This window comes from Phocoena phocoena, chromosome 1, assembly GCF_963924675.1.
Source record: "Phocoena phocoena chromosome 1, mPhoPho1.1, whole genome shotgun sequence".
In the NCBI taxonomy this organism is placed as follows: Eukaryota; Metazoa; Chordata; class Mammalia; order Artiodactyla; family Phocoenidae; genus Phocoena; species Phocoena phocoena.
In genome coordinates this window covers 15954923-15982809 of record NC_089219.1, presented here as the reverse complement: position 1 = coordinate 15982809, position 27887 = coordinate 15954923, and the positions used below count along the sequence as shown (strand labels likewise).

At 38.4% G+C, this 27887-nt stretch overlaps 1 protein-coding gene across 8 annotated transcripts in view; it reads left to right on the top strand.

Moving 5' to 3' along the window:
- Positions 1–19691, top strand: part of EIF4G3 (eukaryotic translation initiation factor 4 gamma 3) — a 370135-nt gene extending 350444 nt beyond the window's left edge. For 6 of the 8 annotated variants that reach the window (XM_065893987.1, XM_065893977.1, XM_065893968.1 and 3 more), the window contains 4 exons: positions 3581–3727; positions 13982–14063; positions 17659–17805; positions 19293–19691. In XM_065893987.1, the coding sequence (XP_065750059.1) occupies positions 3581–3727; positions 13982–14063; positions 17659–17805; positions 19293–19474 (558 nt within the window). In that variant the 3' untranslated portion in view covers positions 19475–19691. The remainder of the gene's footprint in view (positions 1–3580; positions 3728–13981; positions 14064–17658; positions 17806–19292) is intronic. The other 2 variants (XM_065894016.1, XM_065894006.1) reach the window with 1 other exon arrangement.
- Positions 19692–27887: the final 8196 nt, after the last annotated feature.

Sequence of the window (27887 nt, the reverse complement as noted above, 5' to 3'; positions counted from 1 at the left end):
AGGACCTAGGGGACCACCATCAAACACATCAGTATATACATAATGTAGTCCCAGAGAAGGGAGAAAGGAGGGGAAGAAAGTATTTAAGTATTTGAAGAAATAATGGTCCAAAACTTCCCAAATTTGATCCAAGATATGAATCTACACATCTAGGAATTTCAGTGAACTCCAGGCAGGATAAAGTCAGTTTCACATCAAGATATAATGAAACTGTTGAAAGACAAAAATAAAGAAGAAATCTTGAAAGCATCAAGAGAGAAGAGACTCGTCACATACAAAGAAGCCTCAATAAGATTAACAGCCAGTTTATTATCAGAAACTATGGCTGTCAAAAGACACTGGAATGATATATTTAAAGTACTGGGCTTCTCTAGTGGTGCAGTGGTTAAGAATCCGCCTGCCAATGCAGGGGACACGGGTTCGAGCCCTGGTCCGAGAAGACCCCACATGCCGCGGAGCACCTAAGCCCGTGCACCACAACTTCTGAGCCTGAGCTCTTGAGCACATGTGCCACAACTACTGAAGCCCACGCACCTAGAGCCCAAGCTCCACAACAAAAGAAGCCACCGCAGTGAGAAGTCTGTGAACCACAATGAAGAGCAGCCCCTGCTCACCTCAACTAGAGAAAGCCCTGCGCGCAACAACAAAGACCCGATGCAGCCAAAAAAGAAAGAATAACTAAAGTACTATAATTTAAAGACTGTTTCTATCTGGCAATATTTCCTATAAAAATGAAGAAGAAATTAAGACATTCCCAGATAAAAACTAAGTGAGTTAGTAGACCTCCCCTGCTAAACTGAGTCTTTCAGGCTGAAGCAAAACAACACAAGAGTGTAACTCAAAGCCATACAAAGAAATATAGATAACTAGTAAAAGTAACCACAGGTAAATATAAAAGCAAGTATTATTATGTTTTTGGTTTGTAGCTCCTCATTTTCTTTGCTATATGATTTAAAAGGCAAATCCATAAGAAAATAACTATAAATATGTGTTAATGGGCATACATTGTATAAAGATGTAATTTATGAAAATAACTACATAAGGATGGTTTCTCGCAGAATTCCCATGAGACCCAGCAGTTGTACTTCTAGGTGTATATCCAAGAGAAATGAAAACATATGGCACCCTGATTTGAAGTCAAATAAACCTGGATTCAGGTTCCAGTTTTCTACCACTTAAGACTTTAAACAAATTACTTGATTTCTCTAAGCCTCATATTCCTCACCTATGAAATGCTTATAAGAACTATCTGGTAGAATTTGTATGGGGATTAAGTGAGATAATGTTTAAGAAGCACTGAGCATAGAGAGGAACTCAGTCAGTTACGGATGATGTTGTTATTAATAAAAATGTTTAGGGCTTCCCTGGTGGCGCAGTGGTTGAGAGTCCGCCTGCCGATGCAGGGGACACGGGTTCATGCCCTGGTCCGGGAAGATCTCACATGCCGTGGAGCGGCTGGGCCCGTGAGCCATGGCCACTGAGCCTGCGCGTCTCTAGCCTGTGCTCCGCAGCAGGAGAGGCCACAACAGTGAGAGGCCCGTGTACCGCAAAACAAACAAACAAACAAACAAACAAATGTTTAAAAGACAAAAAAATGAGGTTCCAGAAAACTTGGCCTTCTGTTTCCTGAATTTTAGCTTTCTTCTAAAATGGCTGGTTTAGGGACTCCCCTGGTGGTCCAGTGGTTATGCAGTGGGGGGGGCCTGGGTTCAATCCCTGGTCAGGGAACTAAGCCTGTGTGCTGCAACTACTGAGCCGGTGTGCTGCAACTACTGAGCCGGTGTGTCGCAACTAGAGAAGCCTGTGCGCCACAACTAGAGAGCCCATGAGCCACAACGAAGACCCAGCGCAGCCAACATAAATAAAAATTAAAATGGCTGGTTTAATGCCCTTTTTCTGGGAACCCACGTACATTCTGCAAGAGATAGTGATGAGCTAATCCATAAATTTGAAGCCCAGCCTTCTAGGTTCTAGGAAGATTCGATAACGTATACAGAAGCACAGGGATTCTGAGAAATAAATGTTTCTCTCCAATGACCAAGGTAAACTTTACAGCTCACCACTGACTCTATTTGGCCATGGTAAAGACGTTCACTTTCACATTTTTGTGTCATATTATATTAATGAGCAATGTAATTCATGTTTGACTTTGCTGTTGTTGTTAATCACTCTCAGACCTTCAATCATCTATGTAGATATAGGGTAGGTTAAAGAGGTGTTCTGTGTAGGTGTTCTAACACCTAAGAGTGTTAGAACAAATTTGGAGAATGTTTCAAGGCTGTGAAAAATTGCCTGTTCTTAAAAGAACTTATGGCCATCTTATAATTTTGTATGTATATTGAAATGTAGTGGTTGAGATATTTATCAACATTGAATCAGGAAAATTGTAATACTGGATCATGTTTCTAAACTTTATAGGAATATATTTTAAAATGGGCGTAAGTGGTAAAGACAATTAAAACGATAGAATGAAATTTCTTTTTCATAGAATTCAAGGTAATTTTTTCTTTGTGGATCAAAGGAGGGTATAGGAATATATCAGAGTCTTCTAAGGTATTAGAGGAAAATATGTTAATAATCTTTAATATTTTAATCTTCATGGTTTTTGCATAGGGAAATTTCATAAGGCAAAACATACTTATATACCTCATTTCCTTATACCCTTGAAAATGAAAAATTTTGATTATTGATTTTTTTTAACTACCCATCTAAGAGTTAAACAATTATGGCATCGTTTCTCCCACTCGGATTCAGAATGGTCAAGAGGTGTTTGAAGGACTTGACAAAACTAAAAGTATAGAGTTTTTGACAGCTGCTCGGTGGCAATAGTGTTACTAAATCATAGGCTGCAGAAAGGGAGTTAAATTGTACCCTTGCCAGTACTCCTGCCCTGCCTTAGAGCTATGTCACAGCTAAAAGCCAGACTGAAGCACCCAGGGGTATTATGTTAAATGAAATAAGTCAAGAGAAAGACAAATACTGCATGATTTCACTTATATATGGATTCTACAAAATAAATCAAAACCCATAGATAGAGTGAATAGGTAGTTGGTTGCCAGAGGGGAAGGGGTTGGCAGGGGTGAAATAGGTGAAGGGGGGGGCCAAGAGGTACAAACTTCCAGTTATAAAGTAAATAAGTTATGAGGATGTAATGTATAGCATGGAGAACACAGTCAATAGTATTGTATTGACTTTGTACGGTGACAGATAATGACTAGACTTATTGTGGTGACCATTTCACAGTGTATACAAATGGCAAATCACTATGTTGTACACATGAAACTAATATAATATTATATGTCAGATGTACTTAAATTTTTTAAAAGGACTGAAACTCAGAATGATTTGGAGAAGTAAGCTTTTGTTTTTAAGAAGAAGCAGAGCTATGCAGTATTAAAAAATGGGGAAATATTCAGAAGGATAACGGAGTGAGAATCTTTTAGAACAGTAAATATAGAATGGCTTCTGCTGATCATCTTGATTCCATGTGCAGTAGAAGAGATAGCCCTTGACTTTGTTTTCCTCTCAGAGTGATGATAATATTGAATTATGCTAACATATTTGACACTGTGTGTTACAGAAGTTGGACTTTACAGAGTCTGATGGTTCCTGTTGCTCTGAAGCACTTTCAAAGAAAGAACTCTCTGCCGAAGAGCTGTATAAGCGACTCGAGAAACTCATTATTGAGGACAAAGCAAATGATGAACAGATCTTTGACTGGGTAGAGGTATAAAGACTATGTCACCTTCCCTGATATCTCTGCAAGAAAGATTCTTGTGGGATCCCTTCATTCACATATTTACCCTGTCACTTAACGGGAGTTTTTAACTTTAATGAAGTTAGTTTTTATTCTTACATGTTTATGTATTTGAAACTAATGCTGTTTTTCTATTTTTATAAGATTCGTAGTCTTTTATAAAGTCAGGTAAAAATACTCAGAACATAAGCCATTTTTCTGGATCTCTCATTAGTTTTGGATACATCCTGCATTTTACCATTCAAAAATTTGCACTTCTTTCTGAATGTTGTCATGTTTTAAATACTAATCTGGTTAAAATTAATAAGCAATATATAATTATTATTAAATGTGTTGACTGACATTTTCATAACAACGCTCCCTTCTGGAAACTTCGTATCTTACTTATCTTGTGTTATGGAGTCTGTTGATCATGTCCGATTTTAATTTGTTACTGTATTCCTTTAAATAGTAACTTCTATTTATGTACATGTGTTTTATTTGTGCACATTTCCATGGGATCGTATACTAATCCAAGCTGAAAGAAAGCCATTGAAGGCTAATCTGGTTCTCTGCCTCTTGCATAAATCTTGTTTTGTAGTCCTTCTAATGGGCTGTTGTTTTCTTAACAACTCATTTCCAGGCACTGAGAAATAATGAAGCTTCTGATAAATTGATTTTTTTACCTATTTTCCCTGCTGTCTATACGATAATCTATCATCTCACCTAGTTCAGAATCTTTTTAAAGTAATTTATACTAGTCAGTAAGATATATCCCTATCTCCCCCTCTAGGTTCTTTCATTCCTTCCTGAAATCTAGATATCCAGACTCTTGTCTGCTTATTCTCATACAAACATAACCTGGATTTTGAACATTCCTCTCAAAGTGACATGTGCAAACTGAGCATGATCACCAGGTGTGGTCCAACAGTACAGAGTTAGGTGGTGCTTTTTGCTTTTTTTTAAACTCTGTGCTTCTGGCATGCTCACTACACTGAGCTCAAACTGCTCTTTCAGTCTTTTTTTTTTTTTTTAACATCTTTATTGGAGTATAATTGCTTTACAATGCTGTGTTTCTGCTGTATCACAAAGTGAATCAGCTGTACGTATACATATATCCCCATATCTCCGCCCTCTTGCATCTCCCTCCCACCCTCCCTATCCCACCCCTCTAAGTGGTCACAAAGCACCAAGCTGATCTCCCTGTGCTATGCGGCTGCTTCCCGCTAGCTAGCTATTTACATTTGGGAGTCTGTATGTGTCCATGCCACTCTCTCACTTCATCCCAGCTTCCCCTTCCCCCTCCCCGTGTCCTCAAGTCCATTCTCTACATCTGCATCTTTATTCCAGTCCTGCCCCTAAGTTCTTCATAACTTTTTTTTTTAAGATTCCATATATATGTGTTAGCATATGGTATTTGTTTTTCTCTTTCTGTCTTACTTCACTCTGTACGACAGAGTCCACCTCACTATAAATAACTCAATTTTGTTTCTTTTTATGGCTGAGTAATACTCCATTGTATATATGTGCCACATCTTCTTTATCCATTCATCTGTCGATGGACACTTAGGTTGCTTCCATGTCCTGGCTATTGTAAATAGACCTGCAATGAACATTGTGCTACATGACTCTTTTTGAATTATGGTTTTCTCAGGGTATATGCCCAGTAGTGGGATTGCTGGGTCGTATGGTAGTTCTATTTTTAGTTTTTTAAGAAACCTCCATACTGTTCTCCATAGTGGCTGTATCAATTTACATTCCCACCAGCAGTGTAAGAGGGTTCCCTTTTCTCCATACCCTCTCTAGCATTTGCTGTCTGTAGATTTTTTTATGATGGCCATTCTGACTGGTGTGAGGTGATACCTCATTGTAGTATTGATTTGCATTTCTCTAATGATTAGTGATGTTGAGCATTCTTTCATGTGTTTGTTGGCGATCTGTATATCTTCTTTGGAGAAATGTGTATTTAGGTCTGCCCATTTTTGGATTGGGTTGTTTGTTCTTTTGATATTGAGTTGCATGAGCTGCTTGTAAATTTTGGAGGTCAATCTTTTGTCAGTTGCTTCATTTGCAAATATTTTCTCCTATTCTGAAGGTTGTCTTTTTGTCTTGTTTAAGGTTTCCTTTGCTGTGCAAAAGCTTTTAAGTCTCATTACATCCCATTTGTTTATTTTTGTTTTATTTCCATTTCTCTAGGAGGTGGGTCAAAAAGGATCTTGCTGAGATTTATGTCAGAGAGAGTTCTGCCTGTGCTTTCCTCTAAGAGTTTGATAGTGTCTGGCCTTATATTTAGGTCTTTAACCCATCTTGAGTTTATTTTTGTGTATGGTGTTAGGGAGTGTTCTAATTTCATTGTTTTACATGTAGATGTCCAGTGTTCCCAGTACCACTTATTGAAGAGGCTGTCTTTTCTCCATTCTATATTCTTGCCTCCTTTATCAAAGATAAGGTGACCATATGTGTGTGGGTTTATGTCTGGGCTTTCTATCCTTTTCCATTGACCTATCTTTCTGTTTTTGTGCCAGTACCATACTGTCTTGATTACTGTAGCTTTGTAGTATAGTCTGAAGACAGGGAGCCTGATTCCTCCAGCTCTGTTTTTCTTTCTCAAGATTGCTTTGGCTATTCGGGGTCTTTAGTGTTTCCATACAAATTGTAAAATTTTTTGTTATAGTTCTATGAAAAATGCCATTGGTAGTTTGATAGGGATTCCACTGAATCTTTAGATTGCTTTGGGTAGTATAGTCATTTTCACAGTATTGATTATTCCAATCCAAGAACATGGTGTATCTCTGCATCTGTTTGTATCATCTTTAATTTCTTTCATCAGTGTCTTCTAGTTTTCTGCATACAGGTCTTTTGTGTCCTTATGTAGGTTTATTCCTAGGTACTTTATTATTTTTGTTGCAGTGGTAAATGGGAGTGTTTCCTTAATTTCTCTTTCAGATTTTTCATCATTAGTGTATAGGAATGCAAGAGATTTCTGTGCATTAATTTTGTATCCTGCTACTTTACGAGATTCATTGATAAGCTCTAGTAGTTTTCTGGGAGCATCTTTAGGATTCTCTATGTATAGTATCATGTCATCTGCAAACAGTGACAGCTTTACTTCTTCTTTTCCCATTTGGATTCCTTTCATTTCTTTTTCTTCTCTGATTGCTGTGGCTAAAACTTTCAAAACTATGTTGAATTTTTTTTTTTTTTTTTTTTTGCGGTACACAGGCCTCTCACTGTTGTGGCCTCTCCCATTGCGGAGCACAGGCTCCAGATGCGCAGGCCCAGCGGCCATGGCTCACGGGCCGAGCCACTCCGTGGCATGTGGGATTTTCCTGGACCGGGGTACGAACCCGTGTCGCCTGCATTGGCAGGCAGACTCTCAACCACTGCGCCACCAGGGAAGCCCAGCTATGTTGAATTTTAATAGTGGTGAGAGTGGACAACCTTGTCTTGTTCCTGATCTTAGTGGAAATGGTTTCAGTTTTTCACCATTGAGAACGATGCTGGCTGTGGGTTTGTCATATATGATCTTTATTATGTTGAGGTAGGTTCCCTCTATGCCTACTTTCTGGAGGGTTTTTATCATCGATGGATGCTGAATTTTGTTGAAAGCTTTTTCTGCATCTCTTGAGATGATCATATGGTTTTTTCCTTCAATTTGTAAATACGATTTATCACATTGATTAATTTGCATATACTGAAGAATCCTTGCATTCCTGGGATAAACCCCACTTGATCATGGTGTATGATCCTTTTAATGTGCTGTTGGATTCTGTTTGCTAGTATTTTGTTGAGGATTTTTACATCAATGTTCATCAGTGATATTGGCCTGTAGTTTTCTTTCTTTGTGACATCTTTGTCTGGTTTTGGTATCAGGGTGATGGTGGCCTCGTAGAATGAGTTGGGGAGTGTTCCTCCCTCTGCTATGTTTTGGAAGGGTTTGAGAAGGATAAGTGTTAGCTCTTCTCTAAATGTTTGATAGAATTCGCCTGTGAAGCCATCTGGTCCTGGACTTTTGTTTGTTGGAAGATTTTTAATCACAGTCTCAATTTCAGTGCTTGTGATTGGTCTGTTTATATTTTCTATTTCTTCCTGGTGCAGTCTCTGAAGGTTGTGCTTTTCTAAGGATTTGTCCATTTCTTCCAGGTTGTACATTTTATTGGCATATAGTTGATTGTAGTAATCTTTCATGATCCTTTGTATTTCTGTAGTGTCAGTTGTTACTTCTCCTTTTTCATCTCTAATTGTATTGATTAGAGTCTTCTCCCTCTTTTTCTTGATGAGTCTGGCTAATGGTTTATCAATTTTGTTTATCTTCTCAAAGAACCAGCTTTTAGTTTTATTGATCTTTGCTATCGTTTCCTTCATTTCTTTTTCATTTATTTCTGCTTTGATCTTTATGATTTCTTTCCTTCTGCTAACTTTGGGGTGTTTTTGTCCTTCTTTCTCTGATTGCTTTAGGTGTAAGGTTAGGTTGTTTATTTGAGATGTTTCTTGAGGTAGGATTTTATTGCTATAAACTTTCCACTTAGCACTGCTTTTACTGCATCCCATAGATTTGGGGTCGTTGTGTTTTCATTGTCATTTGTCTCTAGGTAGTTTTTGATTTTCTTTTTGATTTCTTCAGTGATCTCTTCGTTATTAAGTAGTGTATTGTTTAGCCTCCATGTGTTTGTATTTTTTTACAGATTTTTTTCCTGCAGTTGATATCTAGTCTCATAGCGTTGTGGCTGGAAAAGGTACTTGATACGATTTCAATTTTCTTAAATTTACCAAGGCTTGATTTGTGACCCAAGATATGATCTATCCTGGAGAACATTCCATGAGCACTTGAGAAGAAAGTGTATTCTGTTGGTTTTGGGTGGAATGTCCTATAAATATCAATTAAGTCCATCTTGTTTAATGTATTATTTAAAGCTTGTGTTTCCTTATTTATTTTCATTTTGGATGATCTGTCCATTGGTGAAAGTGGGGTGTTAAAGTCCCCTACTATGATTTTGTTACTGTCGATTTCCCCTTTTATGGTTATTAGCATTTGCCTTATGTATTGAGGTGCTCCTAAGTTGGGTGCATAAATATTTACGATTGTTTTACCTTCTTCTTGGATTGATCCCTTGTTCACTATTTAGTGTCCTTCTTTGTCTCTTGTAATAGTCTTTGTTTTAAAGTCTATTTTGTCTGATGTGAGAATTGCTACTCCAGCTTTCTTTTATTTCTATTTGCATGGAATATCTTTTTCCATCCCCTCACTTTCAGTCTGTATGTGTCCCTAGGTCTGAAGTGGGTCTCTTGTACACAGCATATATACGGGTGTTGTTTTTGTATCTGTTCAGCCAGTCTATGTCTTTTGGTTGGAGCATTTAATCCATTTACGTTTAAGGTAATTATCGATATGTATGTTCCTATTACCATGTTCTTAACTGTTTTGGGTTTGTTATTGTAGGTCTTTTCCTTCTCTTGTGTTTCCTGCCTAGAGAAGTTCCTTTAGCATTTGTTGTAGAGCTGGTTTGGTGATGCCGAATTCTCTTAGCTTTTGCTTGTCTGTGAAGGTTTTAATTTCTCCATCGAGTCTAAATGTGATGCTTGCTGGGTAGCGTTCTTCCCTTTCATTACTTTAAATATGTCCTGCCACTCCCTTCTGGCTTGCAGAGTTTCTGCTAAAAGATCAGCTGTTAACCTTATGGGGATTCCCTTGTATGTTATTTGTTGTTTTTCTCTTGCTGCTTTTAATATTTTTTCTTTGTATTTAATTTTTGATAGTTTGATTAATATGTGTGTCTTGGCATGTTTCTCCTTGGATTTATCCTGTATGGGACTCTGTGCTTCCTGGACTTGATTGACTATTTCCTTTCCCATATTAGGGAAGTTTTCAACTATAATCTCTTCAAATATTTTCTCAGTCCCTTTCTTTTTCTCTTCTTCTGGGATCCCTATAATTTGAATGTTGGCGCGTTTAATGTTGTCCCAGAGGTCAATGAGACTGTCCTCAAATTCTTTTCATTCTTTTTTCTTTATTGTGCTCTGCGGTAGTTATTTCCACTATTTTATCTTCCAGATCACTTATCTGTTCTTCTGCCTCAGTTATTCTGCTATTGATTCCTTCTAGAGAATTTTAAATTTCATTTATTGTGTTGTTCATCATTGTGTGTTTGCTCTTTAGTTCTTCTAGGTCCTTGTTAAACGTTTCTTATATTTTCTCCGTTCTATTTCCAAGATTTTGGATCATCTTTACTATTATTGCTCTGGATTCTTTCTCAGGTAGACTGCCGATTTCCTCTTCATTTGTTTGGTCTGGTGGGTTTTTACCTTGCTCCTTCATCTGCTGTGTGTTTCTCTGTCTTCTCATTTTGCTTAACTTACTGTGTTTGGGGTTTCCTTTTCGCAGGCTGCAGGTTTGTGGTTCCTGCTGTTTTTGGTGTCTGTCCCCAGTGGCTAAGGATGGTTCAGTGGGTTGTGTAGGCTTCCTGGTGGAGAGGACTAATGCTGTTGCTGCGCTCTCCTCTGTGGCCCCGAAGCTTCCCCCCTGCCTCACCCCCCTCCCCCCATCTCCGCCAGTGAAGGGACTTCCTAGTGCGTGGAAACTTTTCCCCCTTCACAGCTCCCTCCTAGAGGTGCAAGTCCTGTCCCTATTCTTTTGTCTCTGTTTTTTCTTTTTTCTTTTGCCCTACCCAGGTACCTGGGGAGTTTCTTGCCTTTTGGGAAGTCTGAGGTCTTTTGCCAGCGTTCAGTAGGTATCCTGTAGGAGTTGTTCCACATGTAGCTGTATTTGTGGGGAGGAAGGTGATCTCCACGTCTTACTCCTCCGCCATCTTGAAGGTCTCCTTGCTCTTTCAGTCTTGTAGTACCCATTCTTTTATATTCTACAGGTTAGTCACCTCTCCCATCCCAAACTTATGCATTTGGTTTTGAACCAAAATGGTGTTTTAAAAATTCATTTCTTTTTTTTAATTAGTTACTTATTTAATTTATTTATTTGGTTGCACTGGGTCTTAGTTGCAGCAGGTGGGCAGAGTCTTTATTTGCGGCTCACCGGCTCCTTAGTTGTGGCATGCAGACATGCAGACTCTTAGTTGCAGCATGCATGTATGATCTAGTTCCCTGACCAGGGATCGAACCCTGGCCCCCTGCATTGGGAGCGTGGAGGCTTATCCAGTGTGCCACCGGGGAAGTCCCTTAATAATTTAATTCTGTTTACAGAATTGTCTCTGTTTAATTCTGTTTATCTTCTTAAATTAACAGTTTTTTTTTTAGTCTTGTCAGGACATTTTAGATTCTGACTTGGTCATAAATTTTGCTTGCCATCTTTTTCACTTTGTATCCTCCTTGCATTTCATTAATATGTCAACTTTGTCTTCATTGAAGTTATGGGTAAAATGTGTGAATGGGGTAGGACAAGGATAAAGCAGCATACTTTTCAGGACCAAATCTCACCCCACCCCTGTGGACATTTCAGCTATTAACTTGTTTATTATTTCACATCATTCTACTGTCTAGTTCACCTTTTCATCTTGTCCATAAGGGGATATCTCTTATTAGATAATTTGTCAAATGCCTTGCTAAAGTCTAGAAAAGTGAAGGCTGCATCCATCTGAGCTACCGTATACTGATTGTATCAGAAAAGGAAAGAAGTTTAGTTTAGCATGACTTGTTTTTCATGTATATATTTATTCCTCTTAACATAACCATCTCTTTCCGCTCTAAGACTTTTAAACCATTCATATGATAGTTTGTTATAGATTTTAGCATAGAATCAGCATCAGGCTTTCCGGTATATTGTTGACATCAGACACCTTCTTTTTTTTTTTGCGATACGCGGGCCTCTCACTGTCGTGGCCTCTCCCATTGCGGAGCACAGGCTCCGGACGCGCGCGCAGGCTCAGCGGCCATGGCTCATGGGCCCAGCTGCTCCGTGGCATGTGGGATCTTACCGGACCTGGGCACAAACCCGTGTCCCCTGCATCAGCAGGCAGACTCTCAACCACTGCGCCACCAGGGAAGCCCCAGACGCCTTCTTTCATGTTTTAAAAGTCAGGTCAATGTTTGCATACTTAACATCATTCTCCTTCTCCATGATTTTTCATAGATTTCAGCAGTTTGGTCTTTTATTTCTTCTATTTCTCATGTATTGCAAAATGATGCTGTTTTTACCTCTTCGTCCATGTTGGGCCTCATTTTTTAAATATTAGTATTTATTCTGCCTAGTCCAGACCAACAATTATTCTCCTTAAATAGAAGATGAAGGGTAAATTTTACTGAATGTAAATTATACCTAACAAAGGTGACTTTTAAAAAAGGAGCAAGAAGACAAAAACATAATGGTCACTGAGCTGACAATATATATAAGGTGTTTGTTGCTCTGTGTGTGATACTGGTACTATATAATAATCTGATTTCGCTTATCAATTCCAATTAGCAGACCCATCTTCCTTATTCTGTGCATTTTTGTTAACATCTTTGCTTAATCTTTAGTGTTCTTGATACTTTTCTTCGTGTCTTTTCTATTCTTGAATGTTAGAATTACAGTATGTGGCTTTATTTGGTAGAAGAAATATGCAATTTGTTTCTTTAAAACAGAAGAAACAGATGGTTTGGAAGTGTTATTTATTATCTAATCACATTTAGCTAATTTGTTTATTTTTCTCAGACTCCGCTTGAAGTCTAATCCTTGGGGATTTCAAATGATATTCAGTTGAAATAGCTCTACAACATGTTTATAAAGTATTGTTGGACCAGAAAGTAATAGTGTGTTTTTATTCTCTCATTTATTCTTCAAAAATAATTGTTCAGACTTTGCAGAAGTAATTTCTGGGGCTAGACCAGCTTTGGCTTTAGCCTGTTTATTTGTTAAAGAGGTATACCAGCAACTGGCTATAACACATAAATCATCATGAAATCTTTTATGCATAGTTCTTGCCCCACCCTATCCTCAGCCTTAGCTGTCAGCAGTGCCACCACATGTTTCTGTCCTGTGGGAAAAGATCGGTAACAAAAGGTATCACGGCCCTCTGTGTTCAGCTCTGCCAGTGTCCCGCAGAGCCGGCCATCTGACTTGTTAACCACTCTTAATTCTGCTCTCAGGAAGCCGCCAGTTCCTCCCAGGTGATGTGCAAGGTTAGGTATTCAACAGAGAGAGAGCTGCTGGTTAGTCTGTGTCAGTTCTGAAATTCATAAACGTTAAACTGATCTCTAACTATCTTTGAAATTCTTAGCTTTCTAACACATAACGTTTAAAATGACATGTTTAATTTTTTCCTAGCCAGTCATTTTAAGGCTGACTCTTTCAGTAGAAAATACTATGCTATGCTATTAAAAGAAGCTGAGATAAGCATTAATTCTGTTCACAGGCATAAGGAGCATAAACTCTGGAAAATATTTGAAATACCTGCCTAGAAAATGGCTGCTTTTGTTTGTCTTTTCCTTTTGCTAGTCACCTGGTTTAGTATAGTGGGTTTTTTCTTTGAATTTTAATTAATTTTATTTTTATACAGCACGTTCTTGTTAGTTATCTGTTTTATACACATCAGTGCATATATATCAATCCCAATCTCCCAATTCATCCCACCCCCCGAACCCCCGCTTTCCCCCCTTGGTGTCCATACTAGTATAGTGTTTTATAGCAAAAAGATAAGATCTTAAGAGAAACTAAAAAATAAATTGGGGGCCCATTTACTCTATTTACCTTATCTCTAAATACATTTTTTTACCATCCTTAGAAAAGAGTAATAGTTTTCTCACCACCACCTGAAGGGTTTGTTTGAGGTAATGCTTGAAATTAACCTCCAAGTCACATGAAAATTAAGATGAGAAAGCAGTGTTAGTACATCTAGACATAGTTGCACACTGCTGAGCAAAGTAGGCTTTAAACTACTGCGTGGTTGTGGTGTAGTTGTTCTTTCAACTTTATGGATTTGGATAGATCCTCTTAGTATGCCTTATTTATTGAGAAGGGAAAATGCTTTTACATGGTTACGTTTCTGAATGTATATAGTACACAGCACTGTTTAACTGAATGAGCAAAGGATAGGGGATAGTAAGCTCTCTGAAAATGAAATACTGCTACTGAGAGCATTTTCGGGCAGAACTGGCAATAGCCCCAGTATTTTCTGGTGAATTAGAAGACTAATTTTTACAAGAAAGTTGAGCATGATCCCGTCTGCCCTTAGGGCCAGACAAAGCCAGGTTTAGGGGAAAATAATTTCTCTGGTGTGCAAGGGTACCTTTAACTATTCTATTTACTTTTGATTCCAGGCTAACCTAGATGAAAGCCAGATGAGTTCACCTACATTCCTTAGAGCTTTAATGACAGCTGTTTGTAAAGCAGCTATTATAGGTAAGTAATATTTCTGAAGGCAGCTCTTAACACCTGAAATCCCCCGTGTGTCAACTACTGAGGAGATGATATGGGTCAGAGTTTATATTGCCCTCCAAACTTGCCCTGTAAAGCTCAGTTTCTGTGCCAAATGGATACCATGTCTCTCTGTAATGCCTGGCTGTCTCGGGCAGGGGGATGAATAGCTGCTCTGCCTGCTGAGAGCCCAGATGTGAGCAGCTGCTGCGTGCTTGTGTCCCTCAGTTCAGCAGGAAGTTGGTGCATGGTCCTTGGGTTGTGTTATGCTCTCCTACATGTGACTTTTCCTTTACTTTTCACCTCCAACGTTCAAAGCCTCCTGTCTTGCATTGAAGAGTTCTAAAGAACAGTTTGAATATTCTTATTTAATATCAATGAAGGGCTAATCTCAACAGAAAAGCCATTATATGTAAATACATATATGAGGAAAGAAAATAGCAATTATTTCTCCTGCTTTATGTTGACTTTATATGATAAGACATAGGTGGATAGGATTCAGATTGGTAGAAAACCTAAATGTTCCAAGCTGCATATAGTTTTTAACAGTACTTGATGAGATCATCCACTTAGTCTCAGATAGAAATCCACATTTCTGTGACTGAAGTAGAAAAAAAAAAGAAATCTGTCAGCTCAAAAGTTGTTCAGAATTTCAGGTCTGTCTTTATCATTATAGAGATAGCTTCAGAGTTTAAGATTTTCTCTCAGATGAATGTTTTTTCAGATGAATGTTTTTTCAATGTTAGTTCTTTACCAAGGAAAATAACAAGCTAAGTGGGAAGTCTTCATTAAAATTTTTAAAATAATTTTCAGTGTCTCTAGAACCATAAGACTTTGGTGTTTTAATATCAGAGTTGTAAAGTATAGAAGCTGCTTTTAAAAACAAGATTGTGTCCCGGTGCTAACTTACAGAGGAAATAAAACTGCATGCTTAAGCTTGCACAAGCCTCTTAGATAGTCTCATCCACTAGAGGGCAGACAGCAGAAGCAAGAAGAACTACAGTTCTGCAGCCTGTGGAACGAAAACCACATTCACAGAAAGACAGACAAAATGAAAAGGCAGAGAACTATGTACCAGATGAAAGAACAAGATAAAACCCCAGAAAAACAACTAAATGAAGTGGAGATAGGCAACCTTCCAGGAAAAGAATTCAGAATAATGATAGTGAAGATGATCCAGAACCTCAGAAAAAGAATGGAGGCAAAGATCGAGAAGATGCAAGAAATGTTTAACAAAGGCCTAGAATAAGTAAAGAACAAAAGCCTAGAAGAATTAAAGACAAACAAACAGAGATGAACAATACAATAACTGAAATGAAAAATACACTAGAAGGAATCAATAGCACAATAACTGAGACAGAAGAACGGATAAGAGACCTGGAAGACAGAATGGTGGAATTCACTGCCACGGAACAGAATAAAGAAAAAAGAATGAAAAGAAATGAAGACAGCCTAAGAGACCTCTGGGATAGCATTAAACGCAGCAACATTCACATTATAGGGGTCCCAGAAGGAGAAGAGAGAAAGGACCCGAGAAAATATTTGAAGAGATTATAGTCGAAAACTTCCCTAACATGGGAAAGGAAATAGCCACCCAAGTCCAGGAAGCGCAGAGAGTCCCAGGCAGGCTAAACCCAAGGAGAAACACACCGAGACACATAGTAATCAAATTGACAAAAATTAAAGACAAACAAAAATTATTGAAAGCAACAAGGGAAAAATGACAAATAACATACAAGTGAACTCCCACAAGGTTAACAACTGATTTCTCAACAGAAACTCTACAAGCCAGAAGGGAGTGGCATGATATATTTAAAGTGATGAAAGGGAAGAACCTACAAACAAGATTACTCTACCCGGCAAGGATCTCATTCAGATTCGATGGAGAAATCAAAAACTTTACAGACAAGCAAAAGCTAAGAGAATTCAGCACCACCAAACCAGTTCTACAACAAATGCTAAAGGAACTTCTCTAAGTGGGAAACACAAGAGAAGAAAAGGGCCTACAAAAACAAACCCGAAACAATTGAGAAGATGGTAATAGGAACATACACATCGATAATTACCTTAAATGTGAATGGATTAAATGTTCCTACTAAATGACACAGGCTCATTGAATGGATATGAAAACAAGACACATATATATGCTGTCTACAAGAGACCCAATTCAGACCTAGGGACACATACAGACTGAAAGTGAGGGGCTGGAAAAAGATATTCCATGCAAATGGACATCAAAAGAAAGCTGGAGTAGCAATGCTCATATCAGATAAAATAGACTTTAAAATAAAGAATGTTACAAGAGACAAGGACACCACATAATGTTCAAGGGCTCAATACATAAGGCAACTGCTAACAGCTGTAAAAGAGGAAATCAACAGTAACACAATAATAGCGGGGGACTTTAACACCTCACCTAAACCAATGGACAGATCATCCAGACAGAAAATTAATAAGGAAACACAGGCTTTAAATGACACAATAGACCAGATAGATTTAATTGATATTTATAGGAGATTCCATCCGAAAACAGCAGATTACACTTTCTTCTCAAGTGCACACGGTACATTCTCCAGGATAGATCACATCTTGGGTCACAAATCAAGCCTCGGTAAATTTAAGAAAATTGAAATCTTATCGAGCAACTTTTCCAACCACAATGCTATGAGATTAGAAGTCAATTACAGGGAAAAAAACATAAAAAACACAAATACATAGAGGTTAAACAATACGTTACTAAATAACCAAAGATCATTGAAGAAATCAAAGAGGAAATCAAAAAAATGCCTAGAGACAAATGACAACGAAAACACGACGATCCCAAAACCTATGGGATGCAGCAAAAGCAGTTTTAAGAGGGAAGTTTATAGCAGTACAATCCTACCTCAGGAAACAAGAAAAATCTCAAATAAACCATCTAATCTTACACCGAAAGGAACTAGAGAAAGAAGAACAAACAAAACCCAAAGTTAGTAGAAGGAAAGAAATCATCAAGATCAGAGCAGAAATAAATGAAATAGAAACAAAGAAAACAATAGCAAAGATCAATAAAGCTAAAAAACAAAAACAAAAAGCCACTCATGCTTCTAGGCCCTGAACATGCTTTTCTTAGCCCTTTTTTTACTGTGCCTTTCCCTCAGAAGGCTCAGATTAATGTGTTGTTTGCCACTGTCACAGTTAGTCCTCATCCTGATAGGAATAACAAAATGGTTCTAATTCTTTTACCCTTGTGAAAAGATTTTATATGAGCTATCACTTTAATTTCCTTTCTGATTCCTTTTGTAGTTTGAAATGTTATGAAACCACCGTCCGTGTTTCATTACGATTAAAGATAAAGGACTGAGTATGCTGCTCTTGAGGGAACCCAGCACTCTAAATATATCCGCCCCCCCCCCCATATTTTTGTTTGTTTGTTTCAGGGGGAACATCCCATTAAGAATTTCAGAAAATTTTGGGTTTCAAAATCTTTGCCTTGGACCCCCTTGCTTCCTCTTTCCTTGCAGAGTCATGTGTGTCTTATCAACTCAGAAAATTGAAAATGGCTCTGTGTGTTAATGCTCGGTTCTTCTGTCACCTCCAGCCGACTGTTCTACCTTCCGAGTAGACACTGCTGTTATCAAGCAGAGAGTGCCGATCTTAATCAAGTACCTAGACTCAGATACGGAGAAGGAACTGCAAGCGCTTTATGCACTACAAGCATCAATAGTAAAACTTGACCAACCTGCCAGTAAGTTTACCTCTTGCTCCAATGAACCCAACCAGAGGGTGAGATTTATCCAGGCCAAGACATGAGAGATGGTTGGATGGGCTGGGCTTGAACAGTGGATAATAGAAGAATCACTAATTACAAAAACTCAGATAACCAATAACTTTAATAGACCTGAACGTGTTTAAGTGTTAGACTTTTAGGAGAAAATGATAACAAGAACGCTAGTTTATATTAGAGATTTAATCCTCATTCTAGGGCAGGTCTGTCTAATAGACTCTCTGCAATGATGGAAATGTGTCTCTGTCATGCAGTATGGTAACCATGAGCCACACATGTCCGTTGAGCACTTGAATGTGGCTGCTGTGACTGAGGAAATAAATTTCATGTAATTTAAATGTAAATAGCCACATGTGGTTAGTGGCTACCCTATTGGACAGCACAGGTCTAGGGCATCTTGGCATTAGCATATGTGCAGAACAGTTTTTCACCTTCTTTGACACAGGTCTTAATAATGAAAGAGGATGATACTCTTCAGAATCCTCAGATACCCAACAAAGACATTAAGGCAGTTTAGACTAATTTTCAGTTAAGAGTTATGATTAATACTGGCTAACCAGACAAATAAGGTAACCTGAACACCAGAGTCTTAGTGATGCTGGTAAATTAACTGAATTGTATTAAATCTTGAAAATTCAGTTGACACTTGTGAAAGTGGATAGTAAACACTTGGCTGTTTTAGAGATAGCACTGAAGTAGTTCTTTGGCACTTCCTTAGGTTGTAGCTTTTTCAGAGTTTTCCTTCTTGGCTAGTGCTGTTAAATCCCTCTGGGAAATAAAGGAAAAGATTGAAACGATCCTCAGGGTGTAACCGAAGAGACATTCTATCTATAAATCTCTCTTTTTTGAACAATAATATAAGCTAAGTTTCCACTGTGAGAGCAAAACAGAGGATTAAAATTGCCCAGATCATCTGGGCATTGAAAACAATAACCAACGACTATCGTTTCACTGGATAAAATCCAGATGAGATAGTTTTTACCCATTTTTTTCATATGAATTATTACTCTTTTCATTTTGAAAACAACATTAGAGGGGTGGGAAGTACATTCTGCCTTTTCCTCCCAAAATTTGTAAAAATAATATATTTTTATTGTAAAATTTCAAACAAAATGTATAAAGAAGAAAGTAAAAAAGAAAAGTATTCTTGTATTTAATTTTTAAGTGTTTAGGGTGAGAACTACATGATATCAAACAACTCAGCAATATCAGAAAATAGTTCAAATTGAACAAAATAATAGGAATAGGAGATAGGTTAGACTGCTTAAATTTTTCCCATTCTTTAGACAAATGGTTTTGCTCTTATGCTATCAAGAGGGAGTGTGATGAAGTGTCATGGATGCTCTTATCCTGGGGAGTTCATGTGCATCCATTCACTGCTTGGAAATACGGTGTTCTCGCAGCTACAGTGCCCCCAGAATTGATGGTTTATTTTCACCTCCTTGCAGATTTGCTACGGATGTTTTTTGATTGCCTGTATGACGAGGAGGTGATCTCTGAGGATGCCTTCTACAAATGGGAAAGCAGCAAGGACCCCGCAGAGCAGAATGGGAAGGGTGTGGCCCTGAAATCTGTCACAGCATTCTTCACATGGCTGCGGGAAGCAGAAGAGGAGTCTGAGGATAACTAAAACTTCAAATACACAAAATGAAACAAAAGAAACAATTTAAGTATTTTTATAAAAAGTGTCACGTCTTCGCCAATCACAGTGCAGCAAGGCCAATTCTCGCAGAAACCCCCACGTGTGCACGAGTGGGAGAGGGGAAAGAGAAAGAAAGGTGATCATGGAGGAAAAAGGTACTGGAAAAAAGTAAACTTCAAACCTGAGGGCGGGAGCACTAAAACCAAAATACATGTATTATTTATAGAAAGTATTTTCTGTTTTAATCTTTTCTTTTTAAACGAGGACTCATACTATAAAAAAAACATCTGTTTAGCAAAAAAAAAAAAAGTTGAGAACTTTTAATTTATTTTAAGGACTGCAAATGCCAGTGTAATTTTTTAATTTGCAGTTTCTGTAAACAACTTGTATAATAGAAAAGCAGAGAAATAAATTTCCCTCCCCTTCAGATGCACCTCACGTTTGTTTTAAAGCATAGTATTTAGTCCAGATTTAAGAAGGTTTGGGGTGAACAAGGTAAGAAAGATTTTTTTTTTTTTTTTTTGGCATCAAATCTTTCTGCCTGCCTCTCAGCTTGCTTCAGAAAATAAAAAAATCAAAATAGTAATCAAAACATACATAACCTTGGAACAGAAGGAAATGCTGTGGACCAGAGAACTCCAAGAATTGTTTAAAAAAGAAGTGCTACCCTGGGAAAAGTACTCTTAATACTTTTGAAATCTTTAGAGCAACTTTAAGGCTTGTAAATACATAGAACAAATATTTAAAAAAACAAAAAGAAATTGACTCAATACTATTTCTTTTCACTTTCAAAATATAAAGAACAAAATAAAGACAAACATTGCAAGTTTAAAAGAAAGTAAAGTGACTTCTCCTTTTGACAGCTGCTGCATGTGCGCCCATCTCTGGGAGGTGCTGTCTGGCTTCTCGCTGTCTAATCAAAATCACTTCTGAAGTAGGAGAGAGTGAGAGAGAGAGAGAGAGAGTGTGTGTGTGTGTGTGTGTGTCTGTCTGTCTGTCTGTCTGCCTGCCTGCCTGCCTGCCTGCCTGCCTACCTGCCTGTGTGTCTGCAGTTGGAAAAGGCAAGCTACTTTGTGGGTAAAGGAGGACACTTGTGCTTGGGTGGGAGAGCTTCTGTGAAGTCCAGGGGATGCTTCTTTCCAACACCAACTAGAAATGCATTCATGGTAGGAACAAACCTAACAGCAATATTTTAAATAACCACGTGTTCCACTCTATGTATTTGGATTAGGGGCGCTAATTCAATGTGATACCACCACTACCACTGATTTTTAAAATCATCATTGCTTCCAGTGCTTAAGAAACCCAAAGATGTCTTCTAAAAAATGAAAGAAACCAAAGCTAAATTACACTTTTTAAAAAGTGGGTGTAGGGTCTAAAACCAAACCAATGCCATGTGTGAAAATCACATTTTTCCCAACTTCAACTTCACTCAAGCCATTCTGGTGAGTATAAAACGAGCTGTGGTTTGGGCCTCTGTTTCTCCGACAGATACTGGAGTGCTGTACTGTGCTTTGTTTTTTTTCTTCTTTGATGAAATTGTAGTCTCTACAGGTGGCTTTCCATTTCAATTGTTTGTAGGCCAACACCCTACAAAATGTATTATGAAGAAAGCCATGCTGCTCCCAAATAAGCAGTCTTGTATTTTGTATCTGGCTAACCAAAGAGTTCTTCTAGCTTCCATCTCTGAAGAAGTATTCACATTAAGAGACTTGGCAAGACTTGTGATGCACAAGAACAAAATTGTCCATAGCAATAAAAAGCTCTTCTTCAGAATGTAGTTGAACACAATTCAGGATCCCACTACGTGAGCCCACTGCACAGGGGTGGAAAGCTGTTCTCGAAGAACAAAATCCTGAAAGTCTTGTGACAGGCGTATGACAGCAGCTGTCATCAGAGATGCAGCCTGAAAAGTGTCAGGGTCTGGCTGCAGGCTCTGCCTGGGAACCCTCAGTTGGAAGAAGCAGCTTGATTCTGTGTTATATTGAGTTTTTAACAGCTGCCAGAATCAAAAGTGCAGAGGATTCTGATCCGGGAATCTCCTGACTGATGCAGTTTTAGGTGTCTGATGTAGCACTCACTCACAGGGGTGAAGGGTGGTGGGTGGAGATGGAGAAGCAAGGTGGTGACTGCCTCTTGGAAATCCGTGGCGCTCCTTTGCAGGGGTCTAGCCAGGACGGAACTTCAGGTACTAGTGATGGCCTATTCATGGGTATTTTAGATGTGGACAAGTGTAAGGATTGGAGGAAAGAGAATAATATTGGGGGGGAAATAATTCAAGGGTTGAAAAAAGCTTCAGCTATAAACGTCTATAGTACAGTAACAGAAATAGTGTTTGAAATCTCACCTATAAGTGTGAAGTGTGATGAGGAGACTACAAAGTAATTTATGGGTAACTTGTTGCTTTGTGCACAGAATGTTAGATGGGATTAGCAAGATTACCTAATGGCAAAATAAGAGCAAAGTGGGAGAATTGATCCACACTTACACCCGCTGAAATGCAAAACACGGTCATGAATCTTACCCTGTTCACAGTTTTCTTTTTTGTTCTTGTGTTTTATTTTTTATTTTTTTAATTAATTTTGATTGGCGTATAGTTGCTTTACAATGTTGTGTTAGCTTCTACTTCACAGCAAAATGGATCAGCCATACATACACATCTATCCCCTCCCTTTTGGATTTCCCTCACAGTTTTCTTACTGGAAAGCAAGGTTTGGTTGTTTTTGGTTTAAAGCAATAGGTGACATGGCCAGCACTGACATGGCTGCAACTCCTTCAAGCTGTCACGAAAGCTCTTTCACCCATTTGAACTCTGGGAAGAGGTTCATTAATTAAGGTTTAGTTCACTGCTTAAGGCGCTTTATGCCTGTATTCAAACCAGCTAACTTATAGCTTCTCAGTAAGTTTAAATGAGAGTTTTTCCCTTTCTAGAAAAAGAACATGATGCCAATTTTCAAAATAAACCCATCTTAGATTCTTACAAAGACCAGCAAGCCTGTTCATGGCTGCATCGTGAACTTGGTTCATTCAACAAACATTTACTGAGCATTTACTGCGTTCTAAGTGCAGGGAATAAAACAGTGAACAGAACAATCTTTGCTCACATGGAGGTCACATTTTTCATGGACAAAAAAAGAAAGCTAGAAGTTTACACTGCTACGTCAGCGCACTGTCCCCCCGAGACCGGTCTGCCGCTTGTTACGGTGGCAGGTCTTTGATTTGGTTTTTGTCTTTTTTAATATATTTCAAAATACAATCTAGATTATTTACAACAATTAACCCAAAGACAGTTTTATCTGGTCTAGGACCACTCTTCAAACAAGTTATCATGCTGGGGTTTTTGACATCTTTTTGTTTCAAATGGCTCCATTCAAGAATTTCCTTTTATCACTCTGTGAACTTGATCCAGTCAAAAGGAAAATTGATCCAGTCAAAAGGATTCTAAGCTAGAAAAAGTAGTCTTGGGCTATTGGATGTAATTCTGTGTTATCATTACTTAAGTTTTACTTTTTTTTTTTTTTCTTTTTTTGGCCGTGCCATGCAGCTTGCAGGATCCCAGTTCCCAGACCGGGGATTGAACCCAAGCCACAGCAGCGAAAGTGCTGAATCCTAACCACTAGACTACCAAAACTCCCTTAAGTTTTATTACTTTAAAAAAAAAAAAAAAAATGTAGGGACCCAGTTTTTCAGTTTTGACCATTCCATTGGCCCTTATGCACTCCTACATTCCCCATTTTGGAGAGAAGAACATTTTGCATTCCTTTCTTTATTTTTGTGTTGCTTTTTTTCTTACTGAGATATATTTCACATACTATAAAATTCACCCAAAATTTACTATATTCACAGTTGTGCAACCATCACCACTATATAATGTCAGAGCATTTTCATCATGCCTAAAAGAAGCACATATCCTTTAGTAGTCCCTCCTCATTCTCTATACTCTCTTCAGCCTCTGAGAGCCACTGAATTCTCTTTTTTGTTTCTGTAGATTCATTTAGATGAAATCACACATTGCATTGCTCCAGTACAACATTTAGCAAATGATCAAACCTCACAGGTGTTTGCAACATCAGGGACCTGACAGCAAGGTTTAAGACCCTGATTTTCCCGTTTTTGACTTGTTGTTCTCTGTCACTTCTTTAAGTATAACTTGGAAATATGTTTACAACCATCAGCTAATTTTGAACAAGTTCCTGAGAATTTCCTTTTGTCACTCTATTAACTTGATATATATGACCTGGGATATCTGACATCCTAGCACTGGCAACTAGGGTCTGGTCATTTTTTATCTCATTTATTGCTACTTGAATAACTTTTCCATGGGGTTGAAATTCCTGCATGAATTAGAGGCTACTACAGTGTACCCTAGAAAAGTTAAGATGTAGCTTGACTTGGAGTCTGAGGTTTTATTTGTCCCCTCCCTTGAGGCACATTTGGACATAGTGACTATTGAGGCTGCTTATTTGTCATGAAAGTAAAATTACTCATTAAGGGATAAAAATGCCTTGAAACTCATTAAGGGATAAAAATGCCTTGAAATACTACTCGTTAGTCCCAGTTTATTAGTCTTATAGAAGGTTACTTTTCCTATTCAATAAACTTGAGCTCTAAGTCTCCACATCCTCCAGTAGTTTAGGGAGAGATACACTATATGCTTACTAGCTTCAAATATCACATGTATCCCTCAGAGGGAAAAATGGTTATATGTTAATGGGACTACCAACCATCCCCCTCACCCAAAACAAAAGGAAGACATCATTTTATATTACCAAATCATGAAATGACTTAGCATATCAAAGAAAAAAAGCTACAGAGACCCATGTGCCAAACTTTTAAAAAATGTTTTATTTTGAAATAATTTTACTCTATGGGGAAGTTTCAAATTTAGTAGAGAGAGTTCCATATACACTTCACTCAATTCCATATTAATGTCTTACACTACCAGAGGACATTTATCAAAACTAAGAAACCAGCATTGGTGCATTGCTGTTAACTCCAGACTTTATCACAACTGTTCCTTTTGTCCTTTTTGTAGTCCTGTATGCAATCCAGGATACCACATTGCGTTTAGTCATCATGTATTCTTAGTGTCCTCTGGCCTTTGACAGTTTAATTTTAATCTTTCCTTGTTTGTCATGACCTTGACAGCACTGGTCAGGTACTTTGTAGAATGTCCCTCAATTCGGGTGTTTTTCAGATGATTAGAGTTTGGGGTAAAAATACCTTTTTTTTTTTTTTTTTTTTTTGTGGTACGCGGGCCTCTCACTGTTGTGGCCTCTCCCGTTGGGGAGCGCAGGCTCAGCGGCCATGGCCCACGGGGCCAGCCGCTCCGCGGCATGTGGGATCTTCCCGGACCGGGGCACGAACCCGTGTCCCCTGCATCGACAGGCGGACTCTCAACCACTGCGCCACCAGGGAAGCCCGTAAAAATACCGTTTAAGTGAAGTGCCCTCCTTATATCAGAGGGTATGTGATGCCCCCATGACGTCATTGGTGATGTTTAACCTTGACTACATGGTTAAGGTGGTGTTTGTTAGGTCTCCACTCTAAAGTTGTTTTTCTTTTCCCCCTTTCTTACTCTGGTCTATTTGGAAGCTAGTCACTAAGTCTAGCCCACATTGGGGGAGGGAGGGTGGAATAGGAGAGAATTAAGCTCCACTTCCTTCCTGGAGTTGGAGATACCTGCTGCTTATTTCGAATTCTCCTGCAAGAAAGATTTGTCTCTTCTATTTGTTTCTTTATTAAGTCGTGTGTAAATACACACACACACACACACACACACATATATAACTATATTATATATATACATATATATCAGTACAGATTCATATATATTTATCTTACACTTTGAGTTATAATCCAATACCACATTATTTTGTCACCCAGATTGTTCCAGCTTTGGCCTTGGGAGCTCTTTTCAAGTTGATTTACGTGTCTCTTCGACGTTTCTTCATCTGTTTGTTTTTAGAGCACTTGCTTTGTGACAGTACAAGATGCCACTGGAGTATCTTGTATTTTTGTATTTTTCCTGCCCTAGTCATAGAGTCCGTCATTTCCTCAAGGAGCCTTGGCTTCTTTTAGGAGAATAGTATTTAGAAACCAAGATCTGGGCACTGGGTGAGCTCATTACTACTGGGGTTTCTCTGCTTCTAGTTCTGCCAGCACTGTAAACTCTTTTTTTTTTTTTTTTTTTTTTAATACTGAATGTGAGATCTTGCCAGGTTCACAGGAACACTGACTTTTTACAAACACTGCTTCATTTTTTATATAACTCTGGTACCCAAAAGACTTCACCCTATAGACATTACAGTTATGCTTTTGCTCACCCTACCTAACAAGAAAAAAGGATTAGAACTATTCCCTCTCTTTCCCTATTATGATAATTTGTTTTAACTTTCCCTTAGCTAGCAATATTCAGACAATCTACTGAAGTACCATACATTACAGTGTTAAAATCTTACCTGAGAGACTAACTCAATTAAATAATAATAATGAAAGTTGCTAAATAACCAGAAGTTAACTGACAATGGAAACCATTGTACTGCATATCAAAACTTGATGAGATGCAACTAAAGTAGTACTTCGAGGTAAATGTAGTGTCTTAGATTTATTCAGGAAACATGAAAGAGTTAAACAGATTAGGCCATCGGAGGAACCAGCTGAGTAAAAAACACGCTACCTGAGTGGATAGCAAGAGTTCATATAGGAAGAAGCTGTATGCAGTAGTGGAAGAGAGATCTTGACTAGCGTTAGGAGACTTGTGTTCTCGTGCTAATGCTGTTTACTGCTCACGTGGTCACTCTCACGTGTATGGGCCCCCACCGTCCTCTCTAAAAAGGGTTCACTCGTGCCAACCATATGCGCACATCCAGAATCACTTTAAATACTGTTTACCAAGCTTAACAGTGAATTAAGTTTTGGTGAAATAGGATATTAAACTTTTCAAAGAAGTAAGAATATAAAGATTTTCTGAAATTTTCAAAACAAATGACCATCTAGCAGTTGAACTTGTTCTACCGGTGATTTTCTTTCTGACTCTTCTGAAATATTTACCTCTTGTTAATCAAAATACGTCTTCTGACCTGAAGTCCTAGGAAACTATCTTTGCCAAAGCTCTAATGGTTGTCCTATCTTAATTGCTTCCTAGAACATAGAATAACGGGGCCCAGCATTGTTGTGTGTTAGAATCACCTGGGAGTTTTCAAAACCACAAATCCTGAGACTCCACCCCAGACCAGTTATTTCAGACTCTCTGAGGATGAAACCTTGGCATCATTTTTTTTAAAAAGTTGCCTAGGTGATACTAATATGAGCCAGGGTTGAGACCACTGTGGAATGGTGAAAATAACCTGATTTACCAAACAGTTTAGAGAACAATTTATATTTTCAGATTTTTTTTTTTTTTAAGTTTCAGTCACGTTACAACCCTTTTTCACATCTTCATTGTTTTTTTTGGCCACACCACATGGCATTCGGAACTTCCCTGAACAGGGATCAAACCCACGCCCCCTGCAGTGGAAATGCGAAGTCTTAACCACTGGACCACCAGGGAAGCCCTCTGATATTTTAAAAATATTTTTAAACTGCAAGGTGTTGGTTGGACACACAAATGTGGCATTACAAATGGCACATGCTTTGAAAATACAGTGCTATGAGAGCATATAATCGGTGCCCTGTGTAAACTGGGGGGTTAGGGGATGCTTCCCTCAGGAAGAGAATTTTAAACTGAGAAATCTAAAGAATTAAATAGTTAAGGGGGTGGGTTCAAGCAGAAGGGATCATGAGTGCAAAGGCTCTGTGGTAGGGGGGATGCAGGGTGTTTCTGAAAAATGAAGAAAGAGTGGCAGGTATGGTGAGAGTCCATTTCATATGCAAAAGTAGAATTTAAACATGTCCTGTGACAAATTAATTCGGACAACCTTCTCTGGGCAAATGGGTGAAAGAACTTTTTGAAAGTTGCCATATTCTCTCAATTTAGTAGAATTCGCTAGAGACCAACCTTAGTTGGTTTTTTTATGTTTTGGTTTTTTTTTTTAGTAAGTTGTCACTCAGTAAAAGGAATGGCGGTACTTTTAATCATTTCCAGTCCCAAAATTTAGACACACAGTTAGTGGATGGGAATAACTTCTGGCTCTTTAGAATGAGCAGTTAAGTTTATATCTAAGATTAAGGTTATCTATAAACACCATGCACCTCATAAGGTTGTTGTGAGGATTAATTAAAGGAGATCAGATAAAGCCCCCAGCATCCTGCCTGGAATACCTGGGGCATGTCCTCCCTGTGTCCAATGTTCTTTTTCTATCCCATTCTACAACCTTAGTCATATTCAGCTACATACAAAATTAAACTACACTACCTTCCAACCCATACCCCCTGCAGTGGAGCATGGAGTCTTAACCAC